The sequence below is a fragment of the Alexandromys fortis genome, unplaced genomic scaffold (genome assembly GCF_014885135.2).
Source record: "Alexandromys fortis isolate MF-2015 unplaced genomic scaffold, M_Fortis_MF-2015_v1.1 scaffold_210, whole genome shotgun sequence".
Taxonomy (NCBI): Eukaryota; Metazoa; Chordata; class Mammalia; order Rodentia; family Cricetidae; genus Alexandromys; species Alexandromys fortis.
The window spans coordinates 52,219-75,382 of NW_026068101.1; the positions used below are offsets into that span (position 1 = coordinate 52,219).

At 37.7% G+C, this 23,164-nt stretch overlaps 1 protein-coding gene across 1 annotated transcript in view; it reads right to left on the reverse strand.

Moving 5' to 3' along the window:
* Positions 1–23,164, reverse strand: part of Asb3 (ankyrin repeat and SOCS box containing 3) — a 114,877-nt gene that overhangs the window by 50,827 nt on the left and 40,886 nt on the right. The window contains 6 exon segments of the mRNA XM_050123882.1: positions 5,832–6,092; positions 11,455–11,652; positions 13,614–13,791; positions 16,676–16,811; positions 17,371–17,483; positions 22,001–22,159. Of these exon segments, the coding sequence (XP_049979839.1) occupies positions 5,832–6,092; positions 11,455–11,652; positions 13,614–13,791; positions 16,676–16,811; positions 17,371–17,483; positions 22,001–22,159 (1,045 nt within the window).

The window sequence follows — 23,164 nt, forward strand, 5'->3', positions numbered from 1 at the left end:
TTTTCGAGACAGGGTTTCTCTGTAGCTTTGGAGCCTGTCCTGGAACTAGCTCTGTAGACCAGGCTGGTCTCGAACTCACAGAGATCCGCCTGCCTCTGCCTCCCAAGTGCTGGGATTAAAGGCGTGTGCCACCACCGCCCGGCTCTCTTTTTTTTCTTAAGTAAAATTTTATCCTTCTCAAAGATCTCTGATGCAGTTTGACAGCTGAGAGGTTTTGTCAGTTTAAAAGAACAACCTCACCAAACAAATTTCAGTATAATTCCTTACTATGTTCTAAGTAGAGGGTGTTTTACGACATACGAATGCACGTTATTAGTGTGTGTACTTGCAAGTTATAAAGGTCTTAGGACTAATGCAAGTTATCACATTTCTCTCTCCTGTTGTCATTCATAGTCTTAATATTAGCAATAAAATGCTGATAAGCAACAAAAAAGAATTTAATGATGAAGATGAACAAAAACAAGACCACAGAAAGTATTCATAAAACTGGGGCCAGTTCAATAGGCATTAATAATCTAGGGTACTCCTAGAAATGGACTAGACTCTGGGTGCAGTTCTCTAAGGGCCTCACGAGGCATCTCTACCCTCATGAAGAGCAGGCACTTTCTTCCCCATTGGAAAAAGCACTAGTGTCTTGGGTGAGCTTCCCATTACCTCCTCCCACCTAAGCTCTCTTGCCAAATGTAGTTCTGCCATCCCTAAAGGCACAGAAACATATAAAAGGATAAAGCTCAAATATTTCCATTCACCACTAAGCTGAATATACAGGAACGATAGCTCCCCAATGCTCCAGCCCCAACCCCCACAGCATTCCCAGGAGTGTGCAGCTCTTCTAAGAACTTTCCTCATTAAAGATTCAGTCCTAAAGGGTGATCCAACATTCAGCTTTAAGAACAGAAATATCAGTTCCACAATAATAGTCTCTCTTCTCTTCTTCTTTCGAAACACAGGATTCCCTACCAGTTTGACAACAAGAACCTTCCGCAAGTGTTAGAGATATTTGAAAACTAAGGAATAGAACAATAATTCAAAGTAAGTTCCAATTTCTAAAACACCTCCGCTACTTAATTGTCAAAATTCTTTAAGCCCTAGATATCTTAAATAATGTGTAACTATTTCTGCAGACTTTATAGAAATAATATTCAAGAAGAGAAGAATAAACACACTTTTAAAAGTCTACAATATAGGCTGGGAGGTGGTGGCACACACCTTTAATCCCAGCACTAGGGAAGTAGAAGAAGGCACATCTCTGAGTTCGTGGCCAGTCTGGTCTACAAAGAGAGTTCCAGGACAGGCTCCAAAGCTATACAGAGAAACCCTGTCTCGGAAAAACAAAACAAACAAACAAAAGTCTACAATATATTAAATACTGATTATTAATAGAACATGAAAACTTCAGTACTGTATCTTCCAGGAGTTTTCACATCATTACACACATGAAATTCAGTGAACCTAACAAAATTACTTATATAAGTCTCAACTAAGACAGCCTCACGCCCTTTGAAGAAAAACAGGTCTGCTGCATTACTGTTAGGTGTCAACCCAGACATGTCTAACCTAGGTGCCTATTTAACATATCAAAGCAGACTGTCTGCCAGTCTCTCAGTATTGCAGTCACCTGTTAAAGAGACATCCTGGCTGGTATAGCACTCCACATACCCTAAACTTTCCAGCCCTGTGACAGGGTTATGTCTCTTCCTCTAGTTTCTCTTCACCATATAACTCAGCTATTTTTGTTACACTGACCTCTTGGCTCCTGGTTTCCCCCTCTTTCTACTTCTCCCTCCCACTTCCCCACACTTAAATGGCTCAGTTCAGTCAGCTGGTTATGTCCAGTATGGAGTCTCACAGATAACTCTACCTGGGCCTCTGCTCTCCCTTCTATTTCCTTATTAGACCCTCAATTCCTTAGGAGCAGTCATGTCCTCCTTTTATTTCCTTTTATTCAATTAATACAAAATAAATTCTTCTCAAGTTCAATTTCTGCAGACATCCAATAGGGAGCAACTGAAGAGAGGACAAAAACAGGAGACTAAAAGTAAAGTTCCTCAGAAAGCACACTGAGAAAAGGAAGGTGGACAGAGAGCCCTCCTCAAACACATGCACACTAATTAATACACCCCACACAAACATAAACACAAAGAAGGTAAAGAAACAAAATAATACTCCAAACTCGTCTCAAAACAACTTGTTTTCTGTATTTGAAAGTATAGATGAAATGACAGAACAGAGTATAAAAATCGCTTTCCAATTTAAAAAACTTGTGTGTGTCTGTGTATGATAGCTTGGGGGAGCTGGATCTCTCCTGACATGTGGGTCCCAATCATCAGGCTTGTAGGCAAAGGCTGAGTCACCTCCCTTAACTCTTAGATACACAAACATATAAGAAAAAACTGAAAACAGCACAGTTGCCTTGAAAAAAACTTTTTAGTTCCCAGTTTCAGTAAAATGAAGACTTATCAGGAAATAAAAAATGACAAAACATACTCCAACACTCTCCTTGGCATGTGAGAACTAAAACAAAGGTGACTTGAATCTGGTTCCTTATTTCCATTTTAACTGTTCCTTTTCTACCTTAATACGCTCTAGGTCTCACTAGACCCAACACAAAGTCATTTTTATAGTTATCTGAGCACACATAGAAGTAAATCTGTGCACAGCTTTAGTTAATGCAGTGGTGAGTGTATCTCACAATACTGACAATGCCACTGAAACTGCATCTGTATTGCCTGCACTGACCACTGCATTCTACAGTGCAGCTGTGGGATCCTAAGTCAGGAACAGTCCAACAGCAGACTGTGCAGCTGGCATTCACTTTCCATTCTTCTCCCACTAAAATATGGAGGGAGGGACTTAGTTTTGCATTCATTATTGGGAAATATTTCTACTCCATAGATTACAATGCAACAGGCAATTAATTACTCAGATACATTTTTAAGAGTGCTTAAGTCAAGCAACAGACTTACATGTGCTATTAATAAACAACAAAATCTGTTTTGATATATCAGAATCTTTACAGAAAATTTTTCTCTTGCAATAGTTCTTTGAATATAAACTTGATGCAAGAAGGCAAAACATTTATCATATTCAGTATAAAAACTGGCTTTACCATTTCAATAAAAGATTAGTGAACAAAATTTGAGTACATTAAGAATTTTCATATCTGCCAGGTGGTGGTGATGCGTGCCTTTAAGCCCTTGGGGGGCAGAGACAGGTGGATCTCTGTGAGTTCGAGGCCAGTCTGGTCTACAGAGTGAGTTCCATGACTGGCTCCATAGATACTGAGAAACCCTGTCAGGAAAAACAAAAGTAAATAAATAAATAAACAAACAAACAAATAAAAGAAATTCATTTCGGGCCTGGAGAGATGGCTCAGTGGTTAAGAGCATTGCCTACTCTTCCAAAGGTCCTGAGTTCAATTCCCAGCAACCACATGGTGGCTCACAACCATCTGTAATGGGGTCTGGTGCCCTCTTCTGGCCTGCAGGCATACACACAGACAGAATATTGTATACATCATAAATAAATAAATATTTAAAAAAAAAAGAAATTCATTTCCAAAGTGAAAGTTTCCACTGGACTTCTTTCTAATGAATATAAAGTAGTAAAATATATGAACTGGCATTTTTCAATTAAGAAAGCTAAACTAAATAATTAAATAATTAGATTGTTTATTGAGTTCTTAACATTTTCCCATTTCAACAAATCGAATAAATAGAGTACACGCCCAAGAATTTATTGCCACAAAAATCTTAGCTACTTATACATGGGGAAAAGGATAGTATATTTTGTAGAACCTTGAGACTACATTCAATATTTCATACTCTCTAGTTGGCCAGAGAACAAAAGATAGCAGGCAAATCTTACCCCTTTTTCTTTCGAAGGTTTTGCTAATTTAGGAGTAAGAAGGAACAAGAAAAGTTGTCATAAACTCCCATTTGGGAATAGATGAAAGCTACTGACCTTAAGTCATAGAACTATTTCATTCCCGTGAATGTGTGAAGTAGTTAGAGGAAAATGGTCAAGAACAGAGATTTGAGTCGCACACAGGACACCCTGGGAACTCTAGGATGTGAAGGTTGAAATGACTGGGCTATTCAGATGGAGTCACTTAATGGTTTTAGGTGAAGAACATCAAGAAAGTGGCTGAGGAAAAAGTGGATGTCCTGGAGACAGGCACCACCTGAGTTCAGGATAAAGGGGAACTGACTGTCAGAGCTGTCCAAGCTACCCAGTGTGTTCTGTGAGATTTAAAGCAGTGAGCGGCATCTGCTGCCAGCTAGCCCCAGAGGAGTGCTAGTGGGAGATTCAGGGAGACATCAGTGGCATTTACATAACTTTGCTAATTACTAGATATAACTGGCACTCAAAGTATTTCCTACCTCACTAAAATGCTTGTGGGGAGGGTGAGTACTTATGACAAACATATGCAAATTTTAATTAGAGATATCTCGATGAATTTTTAGTAATTTTTATATTTCTTTAAAATAGTTTAGTACAAATTAATACAGAATAATGAAGGGAATAGCAACCATGTGCATTTGACAGGCAACAATGAATTTTTTTAATAATCTGTTGATAGTACAATCAGAAATTCAATCTGTTATTAGCAAAGTGGGATCAGAAGGTTTTCCTCACTTTCAATGACTTTTCTCCCCAAACCACCAACTAGAGAGCAGTTTCTCTTCACTAGCACATGGTCAGAAAGAGAGTGTCAGAGAGCAATGACAGTTCTAAGCACAAAACCTGATGAGCATTCCACAATTCCAGGTAGTGATAATGAGAACGTGAGATACTATCACATAAAGGCTCCTTTTTCACATAATGAGAAGCCATGGGTAGAAAGTAGAGCCCAAAGAAATGCAAACTCTTCTTACAAATAGGGAATGTTCTTCAGAGACCGGGCTCAGCAGGTTAAAGAGCCTATTGTCAAATCCAATGACTTCAGTTCAATTCCTGAAACTAACTCTTGCAAGGCTAAAAGATGTTTCACTACAACTCTACAAAAAAACATGATCTCTATTCAGCTGGAGACTTTGTTCTATTTTCTCAATTGACTTATCAGGCTAAGAGTTTTGTTCACACGTTATATATACTACAGGTACCTATCCCAGACAACTTTTGCTAAGGCTGTAGGTGGGTAGAAACAATCCTGTCACCACAGAATCATGATTCAACATACATACAATCTCTTATGAACAACTAACCTGAGAAACAATGAGAACGAAGTAAGATATAGCTTCAGATACTTTGAAAAACAGTATGTGGTGAGGAAGACAAATTTCAGAAGACAAGCTGCTACAGGGTAGAACTATTCTGTCACAGACGCATTAAGAGAGGCATAAGAAAGTTAAGCATGGTAGCACTGTCTAAAATCACAGCACTTGGAAAGTTTACATAGGAGGACCACAAAGTCAAGACTAGTCCAGGCTACTAAGACTCTTGTCTCCAGCATAAAAAGAGGGGCAGAATGAGTGGTCAAGAATAGAAGAAATGTTCCAGGAAAGCACCCTGGAAGCTATACCTCTCCTAATTATTTGTAGTCACTTCTTACAGAATTTTGTGCTTTAAGATCAATTTCCATTGTTTGTAGCCCTCAGCTCTTTCACCCCAGCATAGCTGTAGCAGTCAATACTCTCACACAGCACAGCTACGGCAGTACCCAGGCGCGCGCGCACGCGCGCACACACACACACACACACACACACACACACACACACACACACACATACACCCCTACCCTCCTCCTAGGGCAGAGATCTCAAGACCTGATGGCATGTTTGAGGCAGACTCACTACCAATGGGGAAGGACAAGTGGAAAGATCTCTTACCAAGAGCTGCTGCACAGCAGAGTCAATGGGTCAAATCCAGCAAGCAGGAGATGTGGCAACCACTCTTTATATTTTGTTTGTGCTTTAACTGCGTAACTTATAAATTCAGATGTATGATTCCAAGGAGCCAATAGGCAAACTTTCTTCAAAAAGCAGCAAAACATTGAAAACATCTCATACTTCAGGCAGTATGCCAAGTGAAGTTCATTTAACTGGGCTCCATACTTCAATAGAATATTCACAATTCCAGAGAAGTCACAGCTTCACCGAAGAGTAAAATGAAATAGGAACAAACAAGTTTAAAAGTTAGACTTCTATACAACAAACAGTTCCTAAGAAGTCGTTAATAGTAGTTACAACTGTGAACAAGAACGGTAGTTGGACACCCAGTGGCTTCGTGCAATGAGTGAAATGAGGTGACGAGAAAGAAAACGTTTCTGTCTCAATCCCGACATGCTGTTATGCTGTCAACTATAAGATTTTAAAAATATCTTGACAAAGAAACCTTTTATCAAGCTATAATGTTTTTCTCAAGTAAGTATTTCTCCTACTATTTTTTTAAAGTTAATAAAATGGTAATACCTCAAAGATTAATTCATTCTAGAAACCTCCATGTTATGTAGCCATAGCCAATTTCCACTGTTTTGGACGTGGTCATGTACCATACCTATCACACAGGAAAGCTTTTCCAATGAACATAGTTGTACTTCTAGGGAATAAACATGTATCATTTTTGCCTGTTAAACTTAGTGTTAAAAAAGATCATTGAATACTAACATTTACACTGAAATTGCCTGAAAGCAGGTGTGATCCTCATTTGAAAGAGCCACTTCACAAGATCATCAAAACAGGTAGGACTACAAAGAGAACACAGACTCTGGAGCCACCTAGCTGTGTGACTCTGAGTTGCTTTACTCTCCGCGACTATGTGGCATTTATGAAAATAAATAAACAAACAAACAAACTGCTACATATGTAATAAATACATTCATGTAGGTAAATATATTTATACACATTTAAATAGGCTTATGTAAATAAATATAGAGGAAATCTAAGCATTAAAAATTTCAGACTTCTTATTCAGTAAGAAATTTGTCCAAAAGATAAAATTCAAAGTAAATTGTAATCCATTTGTAGAAATTTATTAGCAATATTCTTTATAGCAGATTTTAGAAACAAACTAAATATTCAACAACAAAGAATCAGGAAATAAGCATAACATGATACAGTCATCAAAAACTGCAATTTTGAGTTACATGATCATATTTTAATAATGTTATAATGCTAAGTTTAACAAAGAATAATAAACATATCTGTTCACTGGGAACATAACTGAAAAAGAAGGTATATAGGAATAAAGTTATTCTCCATTTGAACTTGGCATTATATTATTTATAAAACTATAAACGTTGAAATGTTTTCAATAATTATAATACAGACTCTAGAAAAGAATAGGATTTTTATATTAAATAAATGCAAAATATCTAAAGTCATGTGAGAACAACTACTTCTTAAAACAAATAAAACTTGACAAGTGTGGTACCATATACCTTTAATCTTAACACTTGAGAGGCAGAGGCAGGTGGATCTTTGTGACTTACAGCCAGCCTGGTCTACTTGGCAAATTCCAAAAGCCAGGCATACATATTGAGACCCTGTCTCAGAAAGAAAACAATTATCTAATGATATTTTTCTTTTAATAAAAAAACAACTGAAAATAGCTTATAGTATATACAAGCCTGGAAAAATCAAGGTACAGAATGAAGTTATTTTTAAGCAAATTATACACTCAATGTTCATCAATCTCTAAACATTTTTCAGAAGCACCTTTAAAATTAAAGTAATAGAGCCAATCATTAATTTGAGGGAAGTATAATAAATAAAAGTATAAAATTCCTTAAAAGTCTGTAAGTACAAGAACAATGACATTTATTGTTAATATAAACTTATCCTAAGTTTCCAGATTCTTCAAACATTTGTAGATCCATTCATTCCCCTATAAGGCCACAAGAAAAATTCCCAGAACACTGCTTAACCTTACGTGTTCCAAGTTTATCTATAAAATTACTTTCCCCCAATGTATTTTCTCTCAATTTGTATACTATATAATATGCTTAATAAGCAAGCCCCAAACTTCTCCCAATTACTGTATTCACACAGTCTGTGTTAAATGAAGAAAGAGCAAACTCTCAAAAGGCTTATGGCCAGTGCTACTATATGCCCTCCCTTTCCATCAAAAGTACCATTCCGAAGGAAAAGAGCAAGTGTGAAATATGCTGAAGAATCACAGAATGGTGTCAGCACTCTCTGAGCATCTGGGACAGTTACTGTAAAGCTCTCAAACACAAAGGCATGCTCAGAGATGAAAGCAACCTTAGTGCTCTATATGACCTTGATCTTTGCATGTCATTTGAGCATAGCAAATCCTCCTAGTCAGGTAACCACAGGTTAAAATATAAATAATATGGGCAAATCTATATATTTCTCTTAAAATACATATTTCTCTCTATCTCAAGCCCTGATGACAAATTTGGGAAGCTCTTCAGATCCTAGCGGGAGAAAAAGTCTGTCCTGCAGACACAAACACCAAGAATCAAGTGTGACATACAGAGACAGCTCATCACCTAAACGGTGAACAATTTGAGCAAGTGAGTCATCTGAGCAAGAGAGAGATTTAAAGGCTAAAGCCCAGTAAAAACCTTATTTGATGGCCATTTTTCACCACTATGGTGTTACAAGTTTAGAATAGACAAAAATATGGTACCTACATGAAAGAAAACTCAGGTTGTCAGACTTGGTGACAAGTGTTTTTATATAGTCGTCTGTCTGGGACAGTGAAAACGTTTGGACAGACTTAAGTTATATCACAGCTAGCTATCCATAACAATGAGTTCAAGAAAGTCAATAAAATTTGTAGTGTGCTTGTAGTCACTTCTGCAGCATTAAAATGAAGCATCTATGGCCACAGGAGTCAGGGGTGGGGTTACAAGGAGAACTGGGGATAGAAAGCACCAATCTGTTAGTGATGTATTGTGGATACTAAAGTGATATTCCTGAACTGAGAGATATTACCATTCCTTAGTGGTCAAGGCACAAAAGAACAAGTAGTATCTGAAAACTATTCAATCTTTCAAAGATGGTGTCACCAATTTGTTGTCAAAAAGCCATAAATAAAAAAATCTAAGAAACCCAGGACCAAAGCCCCCATGATTTAGGCTTTTGTTATCCAAGTGTCCCACAACATAAATGCCAACCTATTGCTCTGAAGGAACAACACACTAAGACAGTAAGGGGAGACTGCAGAATATGCTAAACTTTTGGCCAAGAGAATGAAAGAAGCCAGTAACAGATTGTCAAGAGATGTAGGCTGTCTTCACTGAGAGTTTGCATGATGCTGTAACTGCAAATGCTGCCAACTACACACACTGTTCTACCTGTAGGTGTACAAAGTTAGAAAACTTCCTTTGTTATTTGCTATACTGATTATGCTTCTCATATTAAAGCTACGAATCAAGTAGGTGATGATTATCAGTGGGAAAGTTGGGGGGATGGAAAGGAAATGAAGGGAACTGGCAATTAATGTAAACTTATTTTGGGGAGATATANTAGAGTCTCTCAACGAGGTCCTAGTGTCTTCTCACTATGACTGACAAAGCAGATAGAGATGAGGAGGAAAGGTGTGTGTGTGTGTGTGTGTGTGTGTGTGTGAGAGAGAGAGAGAGAGAGAGAGAGAGAGAGAGAGAGAGAGAGAGAGAGAGAGTGTTTCTCTATAGCTTTGGAGCCTGTCCTGAAACTACCTCTTGTAGACCAAGCTGGCCTCGAACTCACAGAGATCTGCCTGCCTCTGCCTTCTGAGTGTTGGGATTAAAGGCGTGAGCCACCACTGCCCAGCTGAGAATTTCTACTTCTAAGTCTCAGACCAGTCAAAAGTAAGAGCATTGGGCCAGAGAGATGGCTCAGCAGTTAAGAGGACTGGCTGCTAATCTAGAGGACCCAGGTTCGATTCCCAGCATAGGAGCGAACAATGATCCAGTTCCCTTTTCTGACCTCTGCACACATTTTGTGAATGCAATGCATAGGCTTACATGCAGGCAAAACACCCATCTACATAAAAAAAGTAATAAAAATGTGTCATTAAGAGTAGCAAACAAATGAGGGCTGGAGAGATGGCTCAGTGGTTAAGAGCACTGGCTGCTCTTCCAGAGGTCCTGAGTTCAATTCCCAGCAAACACACGTTAGCTCACAACCATCTGTAATGAGATCTGGCACCCTCTTCTGGCATGCGGGCATACACGGAGGCAGAATGTTGTATACATAATAAATAAATGTTTTTAAAAAAAAGAGTAACAAATGAATGGTTAGGCCTTTAAAAAATAGCATCTATCTACACAACTGATTTGTATTTTTAATGGAGCACAAGTATTACATTATATGGCTTTTCTTATAGTCTTATTATTGCACATGCGTGTCTGTCCATGTAGAGGCCACAAGACAGACAACCTTGGGTATTTTCCTCAGGAAGGCCATCCATTTACTTTGAGGTGAGAGTCTTCCACTGATCAGAAACTTACCTATCAAGCTAGACTAGCTGGCCAGTGACACTCAGGAATCCTTCAGTCTCCTGCTCCCTATCGCTGGAATTAAAAGCACACACCACTACACCCAGTATTTTAATGTGGACTCTGTGAATTGAACTCAAGTCCTCACATTTACTCACTGAGCTATCTCCATACCCCATAATCTTAATGTGTTTTTGTTGTTGTTGTTTGTTTTGGTTTATTCAAGACAAAGTCAGTCTCTCTCTCTCTCTCTCTCTCTCTCTCTCTCTCTCTCTCTCTCTCTCTCTCTCTTCCTCTCTCTCTCTCTCGCCCTGGGTGTACTGAAACTCTCCACGTGGAGACAAGGCTGGCCTTGAACTTAAAGGGGTTCACCTTCCTTTGCCCCAGAGTGCTGGGATTAAAGGTGTCAGCAACCACCCTCACCTACTAAGGTCTACTGTAAAACCCTCAGCAATTACCCTCAGCTACTCAAGTCCACTGTGGTCCCAAGGTCAAATTATTGGTCAAACACTTGAACAGCAGCATTAACTCTTCATTTATTCTACTTCACAGAACTGTAGTGGAGTATAAAAATGAAATGTATGACTTTTAAAATATATTTATTATGATGTACACTTAAAAATGCTGCATAACAAATACGTTAATGTTATAGTATCTAAAAAACAAGGTTTTATTGTAAGTCTCATAAAATAAGAAATAAATAAATTGATTAATTAATTAAAAGGTTTATAGTTAAAAAACCTGAAGCAGTTACTGCTTTACTTGATAAAAGTTCCATTTTTTGATTCTTGAATCATTTCAAAGACATCAGAGTAGGCCTAAGCATTTATATTAATATATTAAAAGTATTTCCTAACAATGTTACACTAAAAGTATAATGCAGGTCCAAAAAGAGAAGGTAAATAACCTGGCATTATCAACCTCACTTCTGCTAGATTGAACAACATATCCTGAAGCAGGCCTTTTCTAGGTTAGAAACTTAGTACTAACGGAGACACCAAGTTTCACTAGAAGAAAAGTCAGTTGGGAATTAAAGAGAAGCAAAATGTAACGAACATACTTACTCCTTTTGGAAAGCTGTGCACAGAGGGAAGCTGAATCCAAAGACCAAGCACATCTGTGCATCTGGGCTGTAACCATTCTGCAGGAATGTTTCCACGCACTCTTCCTGTCCTTAAAACACTGCTGAGTAAACAGGGCTCACTTTGTCTGCACCAGTGTCACAAGCCCGGTTAGTAAGCGGTATTAACAAGTCCAAGATCCTTCAAATACACAAACAGGAGGAATATTTACTATAGGAGATTTGTCTCTTGTCCTTGTTCACTATTATTTGTCTTAGCACCATCATTACCTATGCTCCCAAATCCAATTTTATGTTTGGTATTTCAGGACCTAATAAATCATTTTAATACTTATTACATTAAATATGAAGTAGCTGGGATATTGCCCAGAGACAGAATGTCTGCCTACTATGCTGGAGGCACTGGGTTCAATTCCCAGCACTGGGGATTATATAATGACCAGTTGTGATAACACATACCTATAAGTCAGCAGTCAGAGGCTAAAACAGTATAGTCATGAGTTCAAGGCCTGTCACAGCTGCATAACAAGTTCCAGGAGTCAGAGCTACCTTGCAAGGTTGTTTCACAAACAAACAAATAATAACAAAAAATAAAATGAAGTATTTTCCTTCTTAAACACTAATTGGTTTTATTCCCCGTTAGTAAGAATTTTTTTGTTGTTGTTTGGTTTTCCAAGACAGGGTTTTTCTATGTAATAGTCCTAGCTGTCCTGGAACTAGCTCTGGTAGAACAGTCTGGCCTTGAACTCACAGAGATCCACCTGCCTCTGCCTCAAGTGCTGGGATTAAAGGTGTGCATTGCCACCGCCTGGCCCAGTAGTAAGAATTTTTAAAGATGGTGAGTGGCAATGAAATGAGAAATTACATTTTTAATCAGAAGAAATTAAAATTCATAGTAAAATATTACATGCTCAGAAAAAATGCAATTAACATCTGAGTTATATCAATAAAGAAGTAGCTGCTTTTCCTGCCACAAGCAAACCTAAAATAACACTGGGGGATAACTAAAACCACAGATGGACCATCTTTAAAAGCAAGTTGGGATGAAATCAGTGACAAGAGAATTCTCAAAATTGGGCACAATTAAGGACAAATTCCTATGAGAGTTTTGGTATCAAATTATTTAAAGCTGTTAAATAACTGTTAAAAGATTTCGCTAAATAAATCACGAACAATGAGAGAAAATGGATCTAACCATTTTTTGTAATGAACACAAAACTGGGTGTAGACCTGGGAAAAGTTGGTGGAGTGTGAAAGTGTTCAAAACATGTATGGAAGTCCCAAAGAACTGGTAATAAATTCTAAAAAGCAAGTAGAAGAAATATCAAATGTTGAAACCAAGTATTTTATTAAAAGAATCAACATGACACCTCTTAAACATAATAAATGTGTCTAAGTTTTAAAGATGAGCTAGCAAAAGCATCGTGTCACAAGGCTTTCAGAGCTCTGTAAGGCCTCCACCTTCCTACTGTCCAAAGATAATGACCATTCTGTTATTTTTAAGTGAACAACAGTAATGATGGCTATAGAAAGTACTACTGTACAATTATGACCCTAAAGATTGTAAACATGATTTTTAAATCTGTCCATACTGATTTCTGGAAGGAAGCCTTATTCTTATTGACATAACCAGGTCACTAACTTCTAACATTTCCATACTCCCCAATATACTCTCTCAAAAATATGCTAAAAATTTTCTAGGGACGTTTAGCAAAGAAAGAGTTCCAGAAGCAGGAGACAATAGCAGCCTGGAGGTGAGAGTAGGTAATGAATCTAATCAAACGGTTTAGGATGGGATGGACTACTCGTCACACAGGGAGATAGTAAATATTAGCGAGGCCATCAGACCGCTAGCTGAAGATGTGTGGGGTAAAGGGAAAGGACTGCCATTAGCCGAGGAAATCCTGAGGAAGATCCAGTACCCACTCCATCTCTACTCAGTCTTCCTCAAAGTGGGAAAATGAAAACTTTAGAGGAGTTGAGAAGAAATCAACATGGGGAGATGAGGAGGAAATCTAGGCATCCCTCAAATTGGTTACAGAAAGGAAGGACCAAGGAATTTCCTGGAGATAAAGGTGTGACTCAGATCTACCCTTAATTTGCTTTTAATTCGGAGAGCATTATTCCACTTTGAGCACTTACTTTGTATGGCCCATTTGTGCAGCAGCATGAATAGGCAACTGCCAATTGTCTTCATTGCAGTAAAGATCAGGATCTGCCCCACCAGACAGCAAAAGTTCCACACATTTTATATGACCCTCTTGTGCAGCAATAAACAATGGAGTAGCTTTGTCCAAGGCTTGACAATTGATATTTGCACCTAATACAAAACAAAATATTAAACAATAATCCATATAAGTGTTTTAAAAAATACGATAACACAAATTTCAAACTGCCACAAAAAGCTTTCATAGTACAGCAGCTTCCCCCTTAGTGGATGCTGTTGGAGAAAATATATGTATTTTACTAACCTGTTGACAATCATTTAAATTGTTTTCAGTCTCCATCAGTAAGAGCAGAAATGATCATTCATATTTTAGAATTCACTTTTAGACCAAAAAAAAAAATCCACATTCCGTGAAGGCTATTTATTCAAATCCCTCTTCCAACAAATACTTTGGTTTCAAAGTACAGATAGCTTTTAAAGATTTGTTTCAATGTGTATTCATGATTTGTGTATGTGTGTGTGTGTGTGTTTGTGTGTGTGTACACATATCTGTGCATGTGCATGCAAGTATCTATGAAGGCCAGAAGGGTGCATCGGATCCCTCTGGAGCTGGAGTTCATAAACAGTGAGCCTACCTAACATGGATGCAGGACCTGAATCCCACCCTTCTGCAAGGGCAGCACATGCTCTTAACCACTGAGCCATCTCTCAAGTCCCAAAGTATAAAGATTTTTAAAGGAAAGAAAGCCAGATGTAGTGATAAAGGCCACAATTCCAGTTCTTGGGAGTCTGAGAAAAGAGCATTACAAGTTGGAGGCTAGCCTGTCTTAAAAAAAAAATAAGAATAAATATAAATAACATTAAAGATAACTCCTAGGGAAGCATAAATTATGACACTTATGGATGTCACCAACTGATTTTAGACTAAGATTTAAGAGGGACTTTACCAGTAGATATGACTGAAATACATGGGATCTATGACTAAAACTATATTAATTAGTCTTATTACTACTTTTGTTCCTTTGTGAGTATTGTATAGTAAAACCAACAATAAATGGGAACAATATTTTTAATGGATCTGAGCAGATTGTAAAATAAAACTTTTGTTATTTTCATACTACTATATTCAGATTTGAAAAGGCAGTCAGACACAGTGGTGCACGCCTTCAAGCCCAGTGCTTGGGAGGAGGCAGAGGCAGCAGTTTTCTGTGAGTTAAAGGTCAGCTTGGTCAACATAATGAGTTTCAGGACAGCCAAAACTACATAGGAAGATCCTGTTTCCATAAATAAAAAGCATACAAACAAAGATTTGGAATGGCTAAAAATGACCTTACTTATGAAACTTATGAAAATAGCAGGTTACCCTAATCTTATCACCAGCAAATAATACATTAAATCTACTAAGACTTATACTATCACATGATAAAGCTAGTTTTTAAATTTCTCTAATATATCTCAGTATCAATACTATAAACATAGGGGAAAACTGACTATCTTACTCAAAATAATCTTACATAAGTACATCTTAAACAAGCTACACAGGGTAAATTAAAGTCGGTGTTGAACCTTCATGAATTGTGAACGTGCTAGCCAACTAGAATTGTCATGACTTTGGTGCATCATCTGCTGTCAGCTTCAGAGAGACATAAATACAATCACTGAGAAAAGAGGAAGTCAATGGCAAAACCTGCTTTTAAAAAACAAAAACAAACAAAAAAAAACAAATTAACCTTCTAGTTTGAGTGACAACTTCAAAGTATCATTAGTAATAAGAAATCAGCTCCTCTAAGACTACAATTGAAAAAATATAAAAAGTAACAGACACTAATGGTCATGATTAGAAGTAAGATCATAGTTACATTATAAACAGACCTTCATACATTTTAATTATACAAAAATTGCTATTTATAAGTTTAGAGAGAAGAAAATTAAAAACAAAGAAATACAAGAATAAACATGTCCTGATTGTGCCAAAAAAAATATTAGTTTCTAGATCTCTAGTCAGTATTTAACACCCAGAGTCTGAAGTTCTTAATGTAAAATGTATCATTTCAAGAAGTAAGATGCAAGTTCATAATTTCTCAGACACCTTCACCTCCAACTTCATGAAGGTTCACTTCTTCACTTCCTATCTTGACTTTATGTAAAGATGTATAAGGAAAAACTAGAAATAAGAAATATATGCCCTGTTTTTTGTTAGGCTTTGGTCTATTTGGAGGGTTTATTTTTCTGTTTGTTCGTTTTGTTTTGTTTTTGACACAGGGTCTCTCTAGGTAGTCCTGGCTGTTCAGGAAGTGACTATGTAGACCAGTCAGAAAATCTGGTGACAAGTCCCTCCTCTGACTACCAATGGCTTCTCAGGTTAGCTCTGCCAGAGAATGCACCCTGAAAGACTTTTAAAGCCGTTCTATATGGTGAACCCCTCTGGTCTGAAGATGTCACAAAAATAATGGCATGGTAACACTGCTTACTCTGGCAAGGCTGCATGTCTAAGTAGTCACAGAATCGTTTAGCTGGTTATTCTGCCGGATCAGTGAGCTGTAGGCTTAGTGAGAGAACCTTTCTCAGAAACAAGGGACAGAGTGACTAATAAAGACATTAATACTGAACTCTGACCTCCACATTCCCATGTACATTAAGTGTACACACATACGCATACACACACATACACAAACACACACGGGGGGGGGGAGTGAGCAAGTGAGTTTGGGGAAGATATATGCCACACAAAACATACAACTCAAAGGCTTAACACACAAAATGACCATCTAATAAACTAACCCTAGAGTAGATGTGTACCTAGAAAGCCACTGAACTGCAAGACGCCTGCTCAGGACCACCATATTCCTATGTAGATCAGTAAGAAGGATGTGTGTCATTGCTGGTAACATACTTAATAATAACCAGGACTGACATCAACTGTATACACTTTTATCTGCAGCTCACATAAATTTCATCACCTATTTCAAGAACCATTCTTTCCAGGAATACCGCTTAAAAACTTGCTCTTCCTAGCACAAAGGCTGATGGCTCTTACCAGACGACATAAGAATGTTCAAGCTCTCTAGCTTCCCATACTGAGCAGCCACAAACAGGGGTGTGATTCCAAAGTCGTCCTGGCATTCTCTGTCTGCTCCATTTTTAAGAAGCAGTTTTATAATCTCAGCATTTCCCTGAAGCACAGATACATATTTTATATTAAAAAAAAAATCTTTCTTGTTGTATTTTACTTTTCTTATCTTCTCAGTAAAGAAAAACTTTAAGAAAAAATGCAGTGTCTTGATAAAATGGATAGAAAAGGCATGACTAATCAAGATTACCCTACACTTCTGCACAACCCATTAAGTATAAACATACTAAAAACTGATCTCTAGCAATATTAACCCTTAAAGTCATATAAAATTAGATTACTAACTTAAGCAGTAATAAACATGCCTTCTAAACATGTAATTATAATAAAATATACCATTTTTCCTTATCCCAGATTCTGATCACTTCATAACTATGTGGCCAACATTTTAAATTTAGATAATCCTACAGACCAAAGCAGCTCTGGTCCTGCAGCAGCTCGCTTATTTAGAATGGTCATTAGTATTTAGACTGCCTTTCTGTGCTGTACAAATCATTACAAACCATAGGCAAGTAAGAGCAAGAACTGTATAGAACTGCTGCTATAAAAAGGGTAAGACATACAATTTACATGGAAATGAAAAAAATAAATTCGGAGATTACCTGGAAAGAAGCCTGGTGCAAGGAATTCCATCCACACATAGAATGGAATCCATTGACATTTGCTCCATGTTGAAGCAACAGCTTCAGAACATCTATCTGTCCACTTTCAACAGCTGCAATACAGCAATCAGAGAAATTACAGTGAGCAAAAAGATATTTGTAGGACTCGACAGTTTTACAAAGTTCTAATCATTTTATACACCTTGGAATGCACAATGCTATGATCATTCCTAAACATTTATCACAACTATCTCAGCCTCATTTCATATGCATAGGCCTTTCTGCATACTGGGCTAGGGAGATGGCTCTGTGGGAATATCCTTGCTATGCAAGTCCCTAGAACACATGTATACCTGGGCTGTAATCCCAGTACTCCCACAGCTACAAGCGAAGCAGAGATGGGTCGATCTACAGAAGCTCAGAAGGCAGACTGGAGTATGCAGGGGTGAACAACAAGAGACCCTGACTCAAACAAGGTGGGGACAACTAAGGTTCTCCTCTGACCTCTACATTTGAAACACCTCCTACATTTATTTATCTTTCACACATACATGTACACACATTCAGATTTAAAATAAACTATACTTACATGTATTATTTTCAAACTGCAGAAAATTGAAGGATAAAGAAAAAGAAGTCCAGGGTTGGGGAGATAGCTCAGCTGGTGAAGTACCTATCACAGACATTTAAGGACCTAAATTTGATCACCATAACATACTCTTAAAAAGCTAGACATGGGGCTGGAAAGATGGCTCAGTGGTTAAGAGCACTAGCTGTTTTTTCAGAGGACCCAAGATCAAATCTCAAACCCACATGGTGGCTCACAATCATCTGTGGCTCTAGCCCCTTCTGGCTTCCTTAGACACTGAACACATGTGGTGCACAGATGAACGCACACCCAAACCTATAAGAAGGTGGGGATAAAAAGACAAAAAACAAGACATGATAGGCAGCACTTATAAACCTAGCATTGGAGAACGAGAGGGAGGCAGATCCCTGAAATATACTTGAAACTGATTTCATTCACCCAATTTTGAGATATACAACTAATATTTAAACATACTGTCTGCAATCAATGTCAATCATAATTGATTAGCTTAGAAACTAAATAACATGTTTATGGTAAAAATACTTCATCAATTTAATCATTACAGTAAGGCTGGAGAATTGTTTACTGTTAATTGGCGACATATAATTACTAAACTTGAATTGTGTTATATCTATACATTTATACAAAGTTTGCGAACTAAACTGCCTTTTCTTCAATATGTGCTTACACACACTTTTTAAACTTGAATGCAGTTCCATAATTCATGTGATTCTAAACAGTAAAAATGTGACAAGGAATACTATGAAATAAAACAAACTTCTTCTTATACTAGATTATTGCTAACCCATTTGAGAAGTATGCTACAGAACACTGTTCTGGAATCAATCTAGAAACAGAGAGCAAACATTATGTGGTGGTTTGAATAGGGACGGCCCTAGAGAGCAGGGCTGTCAGCTGAAAGTTCAGACACTCACCCTTCTTCCAGGTCGGGTTCTACATGTACTCTATTCTCCACCATGCACTCCATTTTCCTATACAATTCTACAGTAAAATGGGATTTTTGTTATGTCAGTTTATGCCAAGCTTTTCTCACTACATCTTTTATGAACCAGAAGTTATTTGTTATCTGTTGCAGCTTTCAATGGCATCTGAGGGCACTGGGACAAAAACTACAACAATAACGACTTTTCCCTTTTCTACTGCTGTTCATGTAATCTGTGTTTTGACTACAGACAAGTACGGCTTTAACAACTGCAAAGACAACAGAGTTGTTTAAGGACTATTCTGGTCCAAATGATTATTACCGATTAGTTGTGATTAATGTCCTTCCTCGTCACACACAAGCAGGAAGGACATCCTCGTCACATACACACTGCCTGTGTGTGACCAGGAAAGACATTGAATCTATCATTTCAAGACTGTCATTAGGAATACAGGATTGCCTGCTATTACTCCTCATTTCTTAACTAAAGTTTATAAATATGATTATAAAGTGGGACTTTCCCATAAAAAATTGAAATTAAATCTCTCTCTCTCTCTCTCTCCCTCTCTCTCTCTCTCTCTCTCTCTCACACACACACACACACACACACGCATATTCAGAAAGATTTCTAAAATGTATCATGACCATTAATCTTTACCCTCAAATGTTCAATATTTTATTGACATTTAGAAGATTTTGTCTAACTATAAAGCTATAATTCTATCTTAACAAATTCCTCATATATAAAGCCAGGTGTTGTGCACACATTTGATTACAGCAGTCAAGAAATAAAGGTAGGAAAATCTCTTGAGTTCTAGGCCAACCTGGTCTACATATCAAGTTCCAGTCCAGTCATGACTTCACAGTCTAAAACAACAAAGTTCATACGTGCCCAGTGGTTAACAATCGTAAACATAAATAAGTGCTGGGGAAAATCAAGGCTGCATAGCATAAGAAAAACGTCATGGTGACGACCCAAATACAGCTGTACATGTTATCACTGATATTTCTAATGACCATTTAGATACCAGAGAAATCACATCCAGAAAAACACATCCTCTAGTCACATAGAAGACAAAAACCCTAAAATTCTACTATCCTTTTATGTACTAATTAGCATCCCATCTATTTTCTCTGCACGGAGTTCAGAGACACTGTAATTTTTCAAATCTAATATCCCTAAAGGATGCTAGCTGAGTGGTACAGAAAGTACATAGCATATGTGAGACTCTGGGGTCCATTACCACCACTAAAGAACAAGAGTAAAACAGCCGCCCTAAACTTACACAGTCTTCTCAGACATCTCCAAAAGCTTTAACACTAGGTCCCATAACTTTTACTATGACTCAAGTTTTTAATTCTTATAGCAAAATTCTCTTCAGGAATCAATTTTATAAGTACTGATCCACATTATGATTTATTGAAATAAATTATTATTCTGAGGATTCCTTAGCAAAGAAAATATGTAAGGAAAAAATATCCTTAATTCCGAAGATTCCTGCTAGTGAAGGAGCCATACCAGTCAGTAATAATCGTATAGAACTGACCAGTGGCAATAACAATGAAGAATAAAGGATAATGGATTATGTAATCATCCAGTTTATAGTCACAACCATGCTATACAGCAGCTCTACTCACTATCACTCACCAACTGCTGTTAATCTGCAAACTGCTTGTCATCAGCCCATACAAGATGAGACGTTTGACCAAGATGGAAAACAACTTTACCCCTACTCATTATCTTTAGCTGAGATTTTTCTCAAGGTGAGACTTCAAAGATGAAGTAGTATGATGGCCACATTCTGGCTCAAGCCTCTTACAGGGATAGACTGACATTCTGAGTAGCACTCACTCACTGCTCCATGGCATCTGTTGGGAGCCTAACTCCTAGTTCCCAGCCAGTCTGGGACTGGCGTGTGAAGTCAGCCCAATGACGAAACTCTGATCACCTGTTTCACAAAAGTAGCCCTAGATAGCCTGAACTGTTTTTACTTACACAGTTTCAATGGTTTGCCTGAACAGTTTTACCATCAATTTGTTTCCTTTTGTATCTAATAATGTTTACATTAATTAATAATGAAGTCAGGTGGTGGTGGCACAGCCTTTAATCCCAGCACTGGAAGGCTGGCATTACTCCCTGAGGTCAAATTCCCAGTACCTACATAAATCTCCAGGCATGACCATGCATTTATAACCTCAAGGCTATGGGGACAGAGACAGAAGGACTAAGGTTCAGTACAATAAACTGGTGTCAAGGGCATACTGCAGAGAGTGATAGCGCAGGAAACCAATGTCTTTTTCTGTGTGCACAGGCTCTTATATGTATGCAAACACACACACACACACACACACATTAAAGCTGAATTTTATAACACATAAAAATTTTAAATATGTTTACATTCACAAAAAAGTACTTCCACTGATATTTTATTTTGTTTTCATGTGACTAACAAATACTAGATAGATACTCTCATTTTTTAAATGAAGCAACAAGCTTGCAATAATTAAGTGGTCATACAAGTTATATGTGGTAGGACCAAACTAGAGTCTAAGATATACTAGTTCTACTCCAATGACATCCTCTGAATTTCCACGTCTCAGTCAATCTGAGTCAACCAGTTAATCAAAAAATGTTCCTAAGACTCCAACAGAACCAGAGAGATAGAGGGAATAAAATAAATGGTTATTAGCAGTGGACAACTGAAGATTTGGCTATGATCCTTAAGGAACTAACAGTTCCACACTGAAGAAGTCTGACTCATGATCCACAGGTAACAAATTATTTCTTCCATAGAGCCTTAATCCTTTAATACTAAGAAAAAGGAAACAAAATCTTAGTAGATAACCTTACAAGGATTGCTCTAATCCAAGCATCACTGGTCTTCAGCACTACCCCGGGCAACAACTCACCATGGGTTTTGCAGCTTTAAATAAACATTTCCAAGTCCTGAATACTACCATCACCCAAGAGTAGAAAAACAAGAGAGAAACCTTTAAAAATAGCCTTTCAGTTTCAGAACCAAAAGAAATACTCTGTAACAGTTTACTAAGAAAAATATTTCTAAAAGTACATCTGTACCAAAAATAGCATACATCACCTAAAAACAACGGTGTGGTTTCTTCTAAAGTAGTTGCATTAGGATCTGCTCCAGCTTCCAAAAGAATCTGCGTGATCTTCCAGTGTCCTTGACTAACAGCAAGATGTAATGCACAGAAGCCCTCAAAAGTCTTTGTCTTAATGTAGTTTTCCGATGAATCTGAGGAAAAAGAAAAACCTGTTAGCCAAAAGATTATCAGTTCTACTTCTTGAGTCTGAAAAACAAAGACTACATGAGGAATTGAATGAAATACTAAAATGCCAGTGTTGTCAATGAACAGCTCTATGAGGAAGGATTCCCGTGGGAACAGCCCCTTGGTATTCATGCAAGGGAAACTATGCTCACACACTGTCACCACTGCAGAGACAATGGGACTGAGAGGATGGAGCTGACAAATGAGGCAGTTTCATGCAACAGCCAACTTTATTCAAAGCATCAGACAATTTATACTCACGCGGAGGGTTAAGAAGTCACATGAGTAAAGTGTATAATCACAAGGACAAACCAAACGTGGCAAAAACATGTTTTTCCATAGAAGCAATAGTCATTTGTAATGAATAATCTGAAGTAAACTCACTCCTATCTGCTACAGCTGGGAGGAACATGAAAATACATTTCAAGAACAATTCTATGTTCTGAAGAAATTGACATCACAGGACTCTTGGGTTTTTTCATTGTTGCTTGTTTGTTTTGTTCGTTTTGTTTTGTTTTTGGAGTTACCTTACAAGTATTCAAAATTCTCCTCCCACAACTCCATTCTTGAACCATGTGCCAACAATGTACTGCAGGTTTTCTAGCCTAACTTGTGATGAAGGGGAAGAGGGAATGTCAGGGGTTGAAAGGCAAGATTTGAGGCAGATGCAGCAGCAAATATTTACTCACTGAAATATTAACAAACACGATTTTATTTCTATGAGAACAATTTCTATCATTACTTCCTTATATTCAACTAATAACATAAAGGCAATTTTGAATACTTCTTTTCATTTTTATGCGTGTACACATATATGCATGCTTGTGTGCAAAGGGAAGTGAATATGCACATGTGAACCTCGTTCAGAGGCTGGAGGACAACTTCAAGTATTGTCCTCGGGAATACCATCCATCTCCTCTGAGAAAGGAGCTCACAATTAGGCCAGACACACTGCCCAGGAACCCAAAGGA